Here is a 16,858-nt window from a genome sequence, read left to right as displayed (position 1 = left end):
CTTTTCAAAAAGTCCAAATGGATAAAGATACAGATTCATTTAACTTGAAAACATCTATTGATTTGCAAAGACTAGTTTTGAACAGTTTCTATACTAGAGAAAAACCTGATCATCTATCATACGAGCAGAAACTTAAAACTGATGCTCCAGGACAAAAAGCTTTCAATGAAAAGAAACATATGAATGTCAAATATAGGAAGATTTTGAAGGGAGACGATAAGCCAAACAGAAAACTTTACTGACCATCTAAATCCGTCTGCATTAACACTCACCTGTGTAGTTTTTCCAGAGCCAGTCTCTCCCAAAACAAGTACCACCCTGTTTTCTCTGATCAGTCGGACAATCTCCTCCTGGTGCTCATGTACAGGCAGGGAGCTTCGGAAAATGTCCAGTTCTGATGGTGCTCTCTTTCTAGGAACCATAGGAATGCCATTGTTTAGGCGACCACTTGCTCTGTTCCTGTCAAAGCCGCTATCTAAAAGAGGAGCAAGACATGATATATCAGATACTATGTGACCAAACACACTGCACATGAGTTGAGTTACACTGCCTGTCAAATAATCCAAATTTGTCTAAAGTTTTCCAGTTATATTTTGGTGTTGGACAGATGACAAGGTTAAAGTCCTCTGTCCAACTCCAAATCCAAGGTGCATTTTACTCTCCTCTCATCTCTGTATAGTGCCCTCCACAACATCAAATACAGACACACACACACACACACAGATAATCACTAGTTTCTGTAGCCAGAGACATGCCACTTTTGATGTTGGGATGCATGTCTGCACGTTCCTTCTTGCTGGTGGGAAATCTCTGCAGCAGGCTGCGGATGAAATATAAGGAGCTGGGGCACAGATCGAGAGATGTACTGGGCCGAGGTTTGTCTGAAACATCTCTCTTCCTGACTGTCAGAAAACGATTGGAGCCTTTTCTGAAAAAGTGAAATAAAAACATTCGTATTTATTACATTGTACGCACGTACACACACACATACATGCTGTTGTGGTATATATATATATATATATATATATATATATATATATATATATACAGGTAAAAGCCAGTAAATTAGAATATTTTGAAAAACTTGATTTATTTCAGTAATTGCATTCAAAAGGTGTAACTTGTACATCATATTTATTCATTGCACACAGACTGATGCATTCAAATGTTTATTTCATTTGATTTTGATGATTTGAAGTGGCAACAAATGAAAATCCAAAATTCCGTGTGTCACAAAATTAGAATATTACTTAAGGCTAATACAAAAAAGGGATTATTTAGAAATGTTGGCCAACTGAAAAGTATGAAAATGAAAAATATGAGCATGTACAATACTCAATACTTGGTTGGAGCTCCTTTTGCCTCAATTACTGCATTAATGCGGCGTGGCATGGAGTCGATGAGTTTCTGGCACTGCTCAGGTGTTATGAGAGCCCAGGTTGCTCTGATAGTGGCCTTCAACTCTTCTGCGTTTTTGGGTCTGGCATTCTGCATCTTCCTTTTCACAATACCCCACAGATTTTCTATGGGGCTAAGGTCAGGGGAGTTGGCTGGCCAATTTAGAACAGAAATACCATGGTCCGTAAACCAGGCACGGGTAGATTTTGCGCTGTGTGCAGGCGCCAAGTCCTGTTGGAACCTGAAATCTCCATCTCCATAGAGCAGGTCAGCAGCAGGAAGCATGAAGTGCTCTAAAACTTGCTGGTAGACGGCTGCGTTGACCCTGGATCTCAGGAAACAGAGTGGACCGACACCAGCAGATGACATGGCACCCCAAACCATCACTGATGGTGGAAACTTTACACTAGACTTCAGGCAACGTGGATCCTGTGCCTCTCCTGTCTTCCTCCAGACTCTGGGACCTCGATTTCCAAAGGAAATGCAAAATTTGCTTTCGTCAGAAAACATGACCCAGGTGAGACGCTTTTCGCGCTGTTTCTTGGTCAACAGTGGTTTGACACGAGGTATGCGGCAGTTGAAACCCATGTCTTTCAAGCGTCTCTTGGTGGTGGATCTTGAAGCACTGACTCCAGCAGCTGTCCACTCCTTGTGAATCTCCCCCACATTTTTGAATGGGTTTTTTTTCACAATCTTGACTAGGGCGCGGTGATCCCTATCGCTTGTACACTTTTTCTGACCACAGTTTTTCCTTCCCTTTGCCTCTCTATTAATGTGTTTGGACACAGAGCTCTGAGAACAGCCAGCCTCTTCAGCAATAACCTTTTGTGTCTTTCCCTCCTTGTGCAATGTGTCGATGGTCGCCTTTTGGACAGCTGTCAAATCTGAAGTCTTCCCCATGTTTGTGTAGGCTTCAGAACTGGACTGAGAGACCATTTAAAGCCCTTTGCAGGTGTTTTGAGTTAATCAGCTGATTAGTTTGTGGCACCAGGTGTCTTCAAAATTTAACTCTTACACAATATTCTAATTTTGTGACACACGGAATTTTGGATTTTCATTTGTTGCCACTTCAAATCATCAAAATTAAATGAAATAAACATTTGAATGCATCAGTCTGTGTGCAATGAATAAATATGATGTACAAGTTACACCTTTTGAATGCAATTACTGAAATAAATCAAGTTTTTCAAAATATTCTAATTTACTGGCTTTTACCTGTATATATATATATATATATATACTGTATGTATATATGCTGTTGCGGTAGAATTCACCAATATTTTATTTTATAAAATTTTTATGTGATTACTGAATTAATCATCAGAATAATCTATAGAATACTCAATTACTAAAATAATATTTTTCAACAGCCCTAAGATTTTGCATCAGGAGCTGAAAGAGACTGAATAGTTGAACTCACCCTTTGCTTTTGGAAATGTAGCCCAGGGACTGGGCCAGTCGATGAATAAAGGCCCGCTCAGTGCTGGACAGTGAGGATGGGAATTCCATCTCTGTTCCACCAAAAGCCGAAAGGGCAAACGTTAGCATACTCCACATAAAACCTGACTCCTGATGCTTACAAGAGTATGATGGCAAAATCAACCATCTTGTGTTCTACCAAAAACTTCTTTTTATACCAAGAGCCACTCATAAAAGCCACAGCTCTTGCTCTGCAAGCTCAATGTGAACCACAAATATATTTCAACATGTATACACATTTTTAGAAGTTGACGTTAAGTGTGCTTTGAGACTGATACATGCACATGTCCTGGTGAACAAGAAATGATGTGCGGCCAGCCACCTCACACACACTTGCTCAATACATGTTCTGTCACATGATAATGTGTCTGCTCTGAAACTTGATCAAGTTAATGTAACCACAACAGTCAATCACAGATTGTTTTTTCATTCAGAATATTCCTTGCAAATATTGCCTTGACTTGGATAAATATCAATCAATCACAACCAGTAAAGTAAAATACTGCACCAAGCGGCAAACAGTAGTAAACAACAGTTTGGGTAATTCTAACTAAACAGTGTCAGACCCATCCTCTCTAAAACAAGAGAGGATGGGTCTGATTTAACTTCAGGCAGTGGAAAAGAGTGTGAACTTTTCTAACATTATTGAAATATTTTCTAATATTGTGCAGCCCGAGTAATAACTCAATTACAGACAAAAAAAACATTCTTGTAACATTCACATAAAGAAGTAAGATCAGTATAGGTTGATGATGGCAGGAGTCCAGGATAACTTAAGGTGCTGTTGGAGTCATAGCTCCTAAAGGTGACTTATGGTGCAACATCCTATTGAAACTTCCTGCATATTTTTATACCGCAATATAAACCACATTGTAAGAAAGAAAATCCCAACGACAGTTTGTTCCAGTACAGTGCAGCACTACTTCATATTATACATCATAAAGGGCAGGAGAAGTTCAAGTTTCAACACTTGAATGAGATCTTACAATTGTCAAAGAGAGGACATCAGTAAACAAAATTCAGAGTGCAAAAGACAAGCAACTAAATTTCACAGGCTTTTTGTCATTTATTTTTCTTAAATGGTGCATCATCTATTATGCTTATTATTTCAGATTTGATCTCCATCCCATCCAATGCACAACACACTGAACTTCAAACAGACTTAACTTGTACCTTAGTTTCTTATGAAAAACACATAAGAGAACAGAGCTGCTTGCACAAAGGGATGAATGATTGTTGGATAATTTGTATTTTTAGTAATTATCAAATATTTGTTATATCATGTAGTCTTGAAGTTACATTTAAATAATGTTTAATTATATGCTTTTCTCTTTTTCTACTATTTTAAGTAATGTTTTTGTGTGTTAAATAACTTTGATTCCTCCCTGTGACTTCCTTGAGATGCCATCAGCAAAGCCAGAGATAAGCGGGGACAACTCTTCTAGCAGAGTTTATTGCCCAGCAATAAACTCTGCTCTCCTGTGTGATATACAACTTGTTTTACTGGCCGTGTCTGGTATTTCAACTGGAACAAGAAGGATTTAGATTGTAGATAATATATGTCTAAACAGTAAAAGTTATTAGCGCTGCAGCTGTGTGTTGTCCCTCCCTTTTTGAAGCTGCAAGCGCCCAATGTATTAGAGTCCCCTAAAAAGCAATAAAATAGAGGGAGCGGGAGATGTGTTTCCAGAGTAGTTTGGAGATTTGTAACTGGAAACATCTCTCTGTCTGCTCTCCTCGCGAGTATAAAAGAATCTAACTCTCTTTGTCTTTCTTGTGTTTGTTTAAATTGTCTCTAATAGGTATTTAGACCTGACAATGATAAAAGTTTTTGTTGGTACCTTTTTCATCACTGTAGCGAAACCTCTCCAAAGAGAGGTTCACTGCTATTTTGACTTCTTCACCGATGTGAATTGTTTTCGAGTCACTGGAACTGGAGCCTTGAGGTGACATGTTCTGACGCCTGGACGGTTTTTGTGATGTCCCCATAGCATTAAACATGGTGAACTGCAACACAAAAAGACATCATCTTCACTAGTGTCAAGTGATCTAAACTAAATACCCAACTGTTCACTTTTTTAACCTCGTGTGATAGAAGGTTTTGTAAACAACAAAAAAAAAAAGAAATTGTTTCAAGTATGAGAACAGCAGAAAGTTAGACTTTTAGGTGAAAGCAGACAGTGATGTGCGCTGTAGTCCTCATTGCGGTGGTCTTGGGTTTGATTCCCGGTCTCAGACCATTTACAACATGTTTTCTCCTTCTCTTTCCTCCCTATTTCATGTCCAAATACTGTTAAATAGCCAAAAAAACATAAAGAAAAAAACAGATCTGTCTGCCTATAGGTTATGAGAAAATGTTGCTCATTATTGACTTTAAAGGAAGAACTTTCATAAAAATAACGCATTGTTTAATATATAATACCTGACTGTGTGCACAGCAATTGCATCATTCATGGAAAGAGAGCACAAGACATCATTCAGAGAGTGAGTACTTTTTCGCAGATTTTATGTGACAATTTTCCTGAGGTAAGACAAAAGTCAGGCTCTTTCAGAGAACTACTCAGTCTTAGTCATTTAATAACCCAGAAATTGGTCCAATTCCATACAAGAGCATTTAATTTTAATTAACAGATAAGTGAAAACGCAGATTTCTGGGTGGGTGGGTGGATGGATGGATGGATGGATGGACTTAAATCAGTTCACACACCTCTTCAATATTATATTAATGTCAGAAATATGGATAAACAGTGATAAAGACATGGATGTTGAACTTCCTGGTTGTAAACTGATCTGTATGAACAGAAAAAACTAAAAGGTTGTGGTCTAACCATCTACTGTATGTAGATGTGAATTAGTAGTGGTGGACAAAATATCAACTGTTGTATACAATGTGCATGAATGTCTTAAAATTAAAATAAATAGAGAAAAACTGAAAAATATAGTCATAGGTTCTATCTACAGCACACCGGGTTATGATATAAGCATACTTAAAAACTGGATAGAGGAACTCTTTACTAATGTGAAACATAGGATCATGATTATTGATGGTGACTTTAATATCAACTTAATAAATCTAAACAAACATAAGGTTACACCATGTTCAGCATTGGCTTATTTCCTAAAATCACACGACCTACTAGAATAACAGTTCACTGTGCCACATTGCTTGACAATATTTTTTTCAAATGATTTGGAAAGCAAATCATTTGAGCGACCACCTCCCAGTATTCACATTATATAACTATTAGAGCAGAAAAACAAATAAGAAAATAAACCATTTAATTTAAGAGTTAAGACTGATCAATGTAGACACTTGACTGGCAATTAATATACAAAGAAAATGTTGTGAATAAGGCTTATGAGTTTTTGAGAATATTTATGATTCCTTATGATAAAAATTGTCTTGTAAAACTGTACTGAAAAAAACAAGGGCAAAAAATAACCCATGGATGTCAAGGAGTAAATGCATGTAATAAAAGACACTGTATAAAAATTGTATACAACACAGGACTATTGAAGAAAAAGGTAAATATGAAATGTATAGAAATAAGTTAACTTCTATTATATGCAATTGCAAGAAGGAAAATATAAATTATTAGAGAACAATAAACATGACATAAAGGATGTGTGGAAAACCTTAAATACTGTAATTAGTAATAACTCTAAGACAACTCCTATACTGACTATTTATTGAAAATGATATGGTAATAAATAATATGCATAAACCATTTCTTTGTTCTTTCTTGTTGGTCCAAAACTAGCAAATAAAATACGATCCTGTGACATTAAATGATATTGTAATTGAAAGAAATGACAGTTCTATATTTGGTAAACCAGTTCATGAAAGTGAAGCTATAAATACTGTTAATGCTGAAAAAAAAACAACAACAAAAAACATCTTCTGATCATAATGACATTGACATGCTACTGGTAAAAAAAGTAATTAAGAGGATTTCTAAAATTATTACTCATATTTTTAATTTATCTTTATTAACTGGTCAGTTTCCCAGAAGTATGAAAATTGATGAAGTTATTCCACTGTACAAATCTGGAGATAAACACCACTTCACATATTACCACCCTGTTTCTCTTCTTCCACAATTTTCCAAAATCTTGGAAAAGCTATTCAACAGCAGACTGGACAATTTTATTGAAAAACATCAATTACTTGGGAATAGTCAATATGGCTTCCAAAGTAAATGATCAGTATCACGTGCACTAATTGAACAAATTGAGGATATTACTAACTCTACAGATAAAAAGAGATTTGCTGGAGGCATGTTCATTGTTCTCAAAAAAGCATTTGATACCATTAATCACATTTTAGTCAGTACATTGGAACAATATGGAATCAGGGGGACTACACTAAATTGGGTGAAAAGTTACTTAAAGTAACAATGTGTGAAGATAGAACAATTTCAGTCTGAATGTTTGAACATTGTATGTGGTGTTCCTCAAGGGTCAGTGTTAGGTCCCAAATTATTAATCTTATACATTAATGGCACATGTAAGGTATCATCAATGCTATCAATCCTAAGACTTATTTTATTTGCTGATGATACAAATGTTTTAGATTCTGGTGAGAATCTACACCTTTTGCATTCTATTACATCAGAATTTATTAAAATTAAAAGTTGGTTCATGGCATTTATTAACAACAAACAAAAGTGCCCAGACTGCATAAAATTTAGAGGGTGTTAACTTAGAAAGAGTGCATCAAACTTAATTTACAGAGGTTATAATAGATGATAGAATTTTCTGGAAACGTCATATTAAATACGTCTGTATTTAATGTCTTCTGTTCTCAATAAGAGTGTGTTTAAACCTTCCAGCCACATTAAAGTGTCTAGAAGGTTTAAACTGTAACGCCAACTTTTATTCACTGTTTTTCTTCTCGGAAGAAAGACAGGATTCTATAATAGAGCCTAGCTAGTAGTACAAAGGTAAAGGTAAAGGTAATTTTATTTATATAGCACATTTTCAGCAACAAGGCAATACAAAGTGCTTTACAGGAATTAAAAGAAATACAAACAAAATAACAAACCAAAGGAAAGAGCAAAAGAAGAAAAAGCTAATAATGTTGATCCAAAGTAAATAAACTAGATGATGCGTTTCATTTCACTGGTACCGAAACCTAAAACTAAACAAGCTAGCGTCAGGTGTGAGAGAAACGTGATTTAAAAATTAGCTAACTGTACGTTTAACCGAGGAATGAAGCCGTTTAAAAACGATTTTAAATTTTCCTTATAAAGAGACCGGCCTCCTATTTGCACTACGGTGTTTGGGAGGACGTACCTTGGAATTAAACGTCAGTGCACCTCCGAACTTCTGCCGGTTTGTTGCCACTACTTCACACCAGGTTAGCTAGTATCCGGTCAGTGAAAGATAAGCGACTACGCATCCGCTCTGACCTCTTCAGAATAAAAGACTCAAGCTGACGACTAGAACAGCACTAATACATGAATCAGTGCACGGGGACAAATAAAAAATAACTTGCTCCTATATTGTTTCGGACATCGGTTAAACTGGGATGCTGGTCTTGCCACTGAGTTCATGTGCCTTTCCCAAAGAACAGCTTAGTCTTTTTTCTGCCTTTCCTCTACTCTTTCCTTTTTGGGACAAAGCTGAAGTTGGTTTTCGATTGCAGCTTCCGATTCGGGAAATGGCTACAGGACGATTTCACCTAATTTTGCACTACTTTCAACATCTTTCATCTACGCCAATTAAAAAAAAAATTAAACTCTTCTGGACTAGATTATTGTCAATTAGTAGGAAAATATTTAAAACCAAGTTTGTGATTAATGAAACTTCAATAATGGACTATTTCAACACTTTTTATGCATTTCTATCACACTACAACTGCTTCAGTTCTGTAACTACAACACCTAAATAAATTTGTTCTCAACTCTCCTGGTTATATAAATCAGCAGTCAATAATCAGATGTGTGGTCAGTGTAAAGGAAGAAATATTTATTATTAACTTTGAACAAAACGTTTGGCTCGTATCTTCCTTAAAAGCCGGGTCCTCTCGGCGAGCAGCGGGGCAGCTGTAAAGCGAAACTACAACAAGGCGTGTTGACGTCACAGATCACAGAGTTTAATTCATACAAAGCCACGCATGTATCAGTTAACAAAGCTGCAGAGGTACAGAGATATGCATTTTATCACAAAATAAGACACACAAGGGAAGACACACGAACACAAAGACAGACAAAAGGGCGCCCACGTTTAGAAAAGATGGAAAAAACTCTCTGTTCGCTTGCTGACCTGTACTTTTAAATGAAAGAGGTGTTTCCCTATTTTATATATGCAAAAAAGGCGTTCCTCGTGCTGACCTATTAGAAACTCCCTCAGCACTCAGAGAACTTGAAAAAACTCCCCTCAGTGTGGCAAAGGTGTCTGTTTTTTGTCCAAGCAAAAGGGGGGGGACCACTTCGTCTTGGGCCGTGCCAGGTACGGGGAGAGGCGCCAAAGAGTCTCCTGCTCTATCGGAATGTAAATTTTATTGCTCTGTGTGTCAGTGGGGGAGGAAAAGGCCCTGCTTCCCCATGCTCAACAGAAAACTGTTCCAAACAAGAGCGTTGGCCATCCCTTTACACATGTCGCAAGACTAACTGTATTAAGCATTAAAATCAATCAATTTTTCTTAACATCAGGGACGAAGAAGGTCACTGGCAAAAAGGTAGCACTATGCAGGGGATCAATCCAATTCCAGACCTTAAAGAGATAAAATCTGTTGACTAACATACATATACATGCACTTTTTCTGAGGCAAAATCTAAGAAGTACAGAGGAATTATAGAATATAGTCCAAATATTCTGGGCTGGATAACCTGTTTACAGGTACCAGAAGGGGGTCGATTCCATGAAACATGTACGTTATATTAAGTAGTATATAAAGTAGTTCTCAGAAAAGGATTAGAGTAAATATCTATTTAGAGATTCAAAGCAATGCTAAATCCCCCAAGTAGTTTTCTTGTTATACAGAAAATATTAGCAAAGCAAAGAACAGACTGTTTTTAAACAGCCTAAAATTCATTTTTCCATAGTTTCTGTAAAATGAGAATGGGGTCAGATTTTCCTTATGTTTTGTTTTGTGTACCACAAGTACCATGTTGCCAATGTGTTTGAAAATGAATCCTTGCTTTTTTAAGGACACATCTATTATGTTTAACAGTGTATGTACCAGTGTATATGCTGGAAGTAAACCAGTTAATGTCAGAGTGAAAAACACTTTTATTAAATTCACCATTCAAAAATAAAAACAGTTTAAACCAAGTGCACTTGAGATAACATCCGTTACAAACAGCTTAACCATTCTAAGTCTCGTAAAACAATCACTAATGGTATGAACAGCACTTGCTCAGAGTCCAAAGTCACGTAGAAATAAATTTCAACATTAGGGTTTTTTTGTAGCGAAAGCATTGTTTTATGTATCACTATTTTCTCCTACGGAAATCAACCTGTGCCAGCTTAACAAGATAAATTGTGCGTCATGAACAACATGATTGGGAACGTCTAAAGTTTTTAAAGCAATACAGGATCACTTTGATCATACAAAACTTGTAAATCACAACAAACAGGAGTGAGACATATATCGAAGAAAAGAAACTAGACAGAGAACTCAATGTTTCTTATGTTTTCTTGAAATATTAGATGTGATTTTTAAAACATTATTTTTCAATTAGTGGACATTACACAAGTTCAAGTAAAGCATTTAAATTATGAACTTCCTTCCTGAAACACAATGGATGTAAAACTTACTATTTCAGTTTTTCTATAATTATTTTTATTTTGTATTATTTTTATTATTTTGAAACTCTTATTTTTCAATCTTAATTTAGTAATTTGTTTCTTCTTTAAACTAGAGAAGCTCCATGAATTCAGTAGCATGCTGTTTGCAAAACTCCAAATGCACATTGTTCTTCAAAATTAAACACATATTATAAGTCCCCCAAATAAAATCCTAATTTCAGAGAAAAGTGTTAAAAGCCAAACCCAATCACCAGAAAAATATGACAAAACAAGTGGCAAATTATGGCGTCAAACTAAGGACAAATAGTTTCAGAAAAGTGTTTGTAGTTTAAAATTTATGTCATTCACTGTGAGAAATATGTCTGAAAAATTCTGGTTTGTGGTTAGAACACAGTGGGACTGTCTGTAAAAGCAAATATATGAAGCAAAACAGTGTTTAGTGTAAAACAAACCGGAAGTTCTCTGGCAGACGTAAAGCAGGTTAACAAAACTATAAAACTACAAACTCCAGAATTAAATGTACCTTCTTTAATAAAATCTAAAAATCCAGATGTCAAGTAATAATACTGATAGTGATTCAACAGCCAAATTTAATATGCTATCATTTCTTTTCACGTTGTTTTACATTTAGAACTTTCCCAAAATATTAGGTTTAAAATCTGAAAGTTTTCAAAATGAGAAATATTTTAGCTCTACTGAATATATGCTAGCTTGAACAGTTGCCAGCCATTGGGTGCAGTCTCCTGTGGACTTAACTTGGTGCAGTAATGTGAAAAGTACGTGAAGTCCAGCTTGATGAAAGAACTGTTACATTAGGGGACTTCCGGTTTGAACGTCATCGTGATGGCCGCGCTGTGAACGGGCTCCCGAGAGAACCTAAGAAATTGAAAACCCAACCCCACTTAAACGACGAAAACATACCTATAAAGGTGAAAAAGAACTGGGGTGAGCGAAATACTTCAAAACCGATGCTTTATAACGCCAATAAGCGGACGTTTAAAGTCGAGAAAATATTGCTAGCATTTTAGCTAATGCCAACTGCTATTCATCTCAAACCTCCGGTTTGAAAAATTACCGCTGCACTTTTTGACTTGAACTAAACAAACAACAGTGATACTATGGCTGAATGGGAGACGGTATTGCAGGAATTAAGAGGCTTCCGACAGGAAAATAATGCGCATTTGGGGGAAATAAAAGAAGAAATTCGAAAGATGAACACCAGACTAGATGAGGCTGAGGACCGGATTGAAAAAGCGGAGGAGAGGATTTTAACCACGGAGGACGCCGTCACTGAAATAATAAAGCTACAGATAAAGCTGGAGGATAAACTAATGGACCTAGAAAGCCGTACACGAAGAGAGAACATACGCATTTATGGCGTACCCGAGGCGGCAGAACGGGACTCGGCATCAATGGGTGACTTTGTGGAGAAGTTGCTCCGTGAGGGCTTGGCGCTGTCCCAAGACGAGCTCGACATACACATTGAACGGGCTCACCGCTCTCTAGGCCCTCCGCCTCCAAGCGACGCTCCCCCGCGATCTATTGTTGTGAAATTCCTCAGTTTTAAAACCAAAGAACTTCTCCTTCGCAAGGCATGGCAGAAAAGAGGATTTACCTGGAACGGCAAGCAAGTGAATTTGGACCATGACTATCCCCCTCTGATTTTGAAAAAACGAAGAGAATACGCAGACGTGCGCAAGATTCTGAAGGAGCAGCAAATCCCCTTTCAGACTCTCTTTCCTGCCCGGCTGAGGGTGAAATATGGAGATGAAACAAAGATCTACAATACAGTGGTGGAAGCTACTGAAGACATGTCCAGTAGAGGCTACGCTGTGCGGGTCGTTAAGTCACCAGAAACGGCCCTGGAACATCTGAAGCAGCTGACCTGGAGCAGAGTACGCGGCGGACAGGGGAGTGGGCCAGCAAACAAGAGGCGGGACCCCGCAGCCGGCTACAAAGAAAAACTTAGAGCCTTCAAGAGGTCTTCTCCCACGCACAAGGAAAATTAAGGTTTATCCACTCTGTTACTAATAATCAAGACTTGTATTTGGTTTATGAAGTACAATAAGTAAATAAGGCAGGTTTCTCGCGGTGCTCTTTACACTGAGGCCATAGCCACCAAGGGCCCCTTCACTAACTGATGAAGAAGCTGCCTCTGGAGGTGAAGCAGGGTTCTCTTTGGAGACCCCCACCTTGGAAGTCAAGAGTTCAGTTTGAGTTTTGTTTGTTCTTAATGTTAACTTTTTTATATGTTCTATGTTCAGTGTTTTTAAGAGTGAGCGGGGAGCCCAATAATCTTTGTGATATAATTAAGAAATATAAGTTAGATGAGTAGCAGGTTGATAAAATTGGTGTCAAACAACATTAATGGTTTACATAGTCCAGTAAAAAGGCAGAAAGTCCTATCTAAATTTAAGAGAGACAAAACCCAAATTGTTTTATTGCAGGAAACACATCTACCGGATAGCGAGCATGTTAAATTAAACAAGATGGGTTTTAAACATGTGTTTTTTTCTTCCCACAGTTCTGGGAGGCGAAGGGGAGTGGCAATTTTGTTATCTGGAACTCTTAACTATGAACACATATCAGAGTACAAAGATAAAGAAGGTCGCTACATAATGATTACGGGCAGGATTGATGGTACCATGACCACCATCCTGAATATATACATTCCACCGGGCAGTGATTGGTCCCTGTATAGACAGGTTCTCGAAATTGCAACAACGAAGAGTCAGGGAACTTTAATATGCGGTGGTGACTTCAATATTTTATTAAACACCAAATTTGATTCTTCTAGTGGGAAAGGCGATGGACGAAATATTGGTAGGAGGATGGGACACCTCATGGACGATTTAGGATTAGTTGATGTATGGCGAGAACATCACCCAACTAATAGAGAATACACCCACTTCTCTCACCCTCATAACTTATATTCTAGGTTAGATTACATTCTTACGTTCAAGAATGATTTGTCTAAAATTAAAACCTGTGAAATCGGTCCATGTACAATCTCTGACCATAATCCAGTTTATGCTGATATTTGTCTGAACAGGAAAAATAGATCTACATTATGGAGGATGAACACAAATATTTTAAACTACCCAAACATTAAAGAGAATTTAAAAAAAGAAATAGAAAATTATTTAGCTCAAAATGATAATGAGGAGGTGTCACCAGGAATATTATGGGATGCAATGAAGGCAGTGATTAGAGGGAAAATAATTAGTATATCCACCCACTTAAAAAAAGAAAACATACAAAAACGTAAATACCTGGAAGATAAATTGTTAAAACTGCAACACGAACACTCTGTGACTATGAACGACAGCATTAAATCGGATATGGTAAAATTTAAAAAAGAATTAGATGACCTAAACATGGTTGAAGTACAGAAAAAAATAATTTTTAACAAACAGCAGTATTGTGATGTTGGCGGGAAATCATTAAAACTTCTTTCATATAAACTCAGAAAGCAGCAAGCAGAGAGGACTATACACAAAATAAGAAATCCTTTAGATGGCCAATTAGAAACCGAAGAGGAGAAAATTCAACAATGTTTTCAGAACTATTACAGAAAACTTTACTCCCAAACCCATGTAGATAATAATCAAGAAGTTAATACTTTTCTGTCTAAATTGGAGCTACCAACAGTGACGGAGGAACAAAATAAATTGTTAGTATCCACAATAACCAGTGAAGAAATTCACTCGGCAATTAAAAGACTAAAAGGGGGTAAAATGGCAGGGTCAGATGGATTTGGCCCAGAATGGTATAAAATAATGCAGGATCATTTGACTCCCACCTTGCAGAAAACATTTAATTGGGTAATGAAGGGAAAAATTGTACCCCCGTCATGGAAAGAAGCAATAATCTCTATAATTAAGAAAGAAGGAAAAGATAACCTAAATTGTAGCAACTACCGCCCAATCAGTGTATTAAATATTGATTATAAGCTGTTCACTTCCATCATCTCTAGGAGACTTGAAACTATCCTACCAGGACTAATACATAATGATCAAACAGGCTTTATTAAACATCGACAAACTCAAGATAACATTAGGAAAGTTTTACATATTATGAATCAGGTTCACAGACAAAAAATAGAGACTTTAGTGCTAAGTTTAGACGCCGAAAAGGCATTTGATTCTGTGAGGTGGTCCTTTTTATATCAGGTTCTTGAGAGATTTGGATTTGATAAATCTATAATAAATACTATATCTGGGTTGTATGATAAACCAACAGCCAAAATCAAAATTAATGGAGACCTTACTGAATCATTCATACTCGAGCGAGGTACCCGACAGGGTTGCTGTTTGTCGCCACTCCTCTTCGCCTTGTTTATAGAACCATTGAGCCAATGGATCAGACAAAGACGGGATATAATTGGAATAAGGACCATAGGAGGCGAGCAAAAATTGGCATTATTTGCTGATGACTTGTTGCTTGTTATGTCTCATCCTAATCTGGTTCTCCCCAAATTAATGAAAATCTTATCAGATTTCGGTTTATACTCAGGGTACAAGGTTAATGTGAACAAAACACAGGTACTAACGGTGAATTATGACCCACCAGCTGAAATTAAAAATTGGTATAAATGGGAATGGGAGGCAGATAGTATTAGGTATCTGGGGGTGGTGATCCATCGTGACCCTAATGAAATGTTTGAAGCCAATTATGCCCCCTTGAACATAGCCATAAAGTCAGATATCCAAAGATGGAACGCCATACCTTTCTTAGACCTACACTCCAGGATTGAGTCAGTTAAATTAAACATTCTCCCCCGATTTTTGTATTTATTTCAATCCCTACCAGTTCCCGTACCGTCAAAACAATTTGTAGAATGGGATAAGATGCTGTCCAAATACATTTGGAAAGGGAAAAAAGCCAGAGTCAAATACAAAACTCTACAATTAAAAAAGGAAAAAGGGGGTTGTGGGCTTCCATGTTTACGAGAATATTTTTGTGCAGCTCAGTTGAGACCTTTGATATGTTTGTGCTGTCCGGATTACACTGCAGGATGGAAAAATGTGGAAGGGGAAACGGTCAAAACAATGCCGATTAAAGCCATAATAGCTGACACAAAATTACAGAGTAAAATTAATTTGGCAGATGAACCTATATCACAAGTAATGATATCTGCATGGAATGAAGCAATTAGAATCTGTGGTTTAGAAAATGCCTCTAAACTCTTAAGATGGTGCGCTTATGATTCGGATTTCCTCCCAAATCAACATGACGATAGATTCAAGAAGTGGATTTCAAAAGGCCTAACTAATTACTATTCTTTTGTCCATAAAGGGACGTTCCAATGTTTTGAAACCCTGAAAAGAAAACATGATTTATGTGCAGATGACTTTTTTAGATTTTTACAGGTCAGAAATTATTTTAATAAAGAGCTAAAAGTACATTTACATAATTTGAGATTTGTGGAAACGTTTATATTACTAACTAAATCAAAACCAGGTAAAACTATTTCCAGGTTATATGACGCCATCCTGCGGTGTAAGAAAGACAGCACTGATTATATTAAAGTGAAGTGGGAAAAAGAAGCCAGCCTGACAATCTCAGAAGATGATTGGGGCCACATCTGTAAGATACCATGGACAACAACAAGATCGAAGGTTTGGCGTGAATTCTGCTGGAAAAATATTATAAGATTTTTCATAACCCCAAAGCAGAAACGATACCAGGGAAGGGGTTTTACCTGCTGGAGATGTGGAAGGGATGATGCCAATCATTTCCATATTTTCTGGGACTGCCAAACCATCCAGCAATATTGGTCTCAAATCCATAATCATTTACAGAACATCTTCACTGCTAATTTTCCTTTAACTTTTGAATGCATATTTTTATGTAACATACCGGTTGACAAACTGAACCACAACGATCAAAAACTTCTGTTCATTTTACTGGCCGGGAGCAAAAAGGCCCTTACAAGGAAATGGCTTAAACGGGAACCTCCAACAACTGATGACTGGATAAATGTAGTGAAAGAGATCTATGTACTGGAGAGACTATCTTTTTCCATTAATGTGCAGAGAGATACTTTCTACAAGATATGGTCAAAGTGGACAGAATATGTCAAACCTGTTGTGTCTGATTTTTCGTAAACCTTGCTGTCATTCAGATTTATGCTCTAATTTGATATGTCAATTATGGGTTGGTACTCAGGCCGCCCCGCCGCTCCCATTCAAATTTTGGTTTTTTGTTTGTTTTTTTTCTTTTC

At 37.1% G+C, this 16,858-nt stretch overlaps 1 protein-coding gene across 2 annotated transcripts in view; it reads right to left on the bottom strand.

Moving 5' to 3' along the window:
- Positions 1 to 8,271, bottom strand: part of ythdc2 (YTH domain containing 2) — a 41,986-nt gene extending 33,715 nt beyond the window's left edge. For both annotated transcript variants that reach the window (XM_032569255.1, XM_032569256.1), the window contains exons 1-5: positions 8,173 to 8,271; positions 4,719 to 4,884; positions 2,819 to 2,909; positions 732 to 928; positions 273 to 475 (exon numbers count right to left, since the gene is read on the bottom strand). In XM_032569255.1, coding sequence (XP_032425146.1) covers positions 273 to 475; positions 732 to 928; positions 2,819 to 2,909; positions 4,719 to 4,878 — 651 coding nt within the window. In that variant the 5' untranslated portion in view covers positions 4,879 to 4,884; positions 8,173 to 8,271. The remainder of the gene's footprint in view (positions 1 to 272; positions 476 to 731; positions 929 to 2,818; positions 2,910 to 4,718; positions 4,885 to 8,172) is intronic.
- Between the last annotated feature and the right edge of the window lie 8,587 nt (positions 8,272 to 16,858).

The sequence above is a fragment of the Xiphophorus hellerii genome, chromosome 8 (assembly GCF_003331165.1).
Source record: "Xiphophorus hellerii strain 12219 chromosome 8, Xiphophorus_hellerii-4.1, whole genome shotgun sequence".
Classification (NCBI taxonomy): domain Eukaryota; kingdom Metazoa; phylum Chordata; class Actinopteri; order Cyprinodontiformes; family Poeciliidae; genus Xiphophorus; species Xiphophorus hellerii.
The sequence above is the reverse complement of the archived record's forward strand: the minus strand, read 5'-3'. Positions and strand labels throughout refer to the sequence as shown.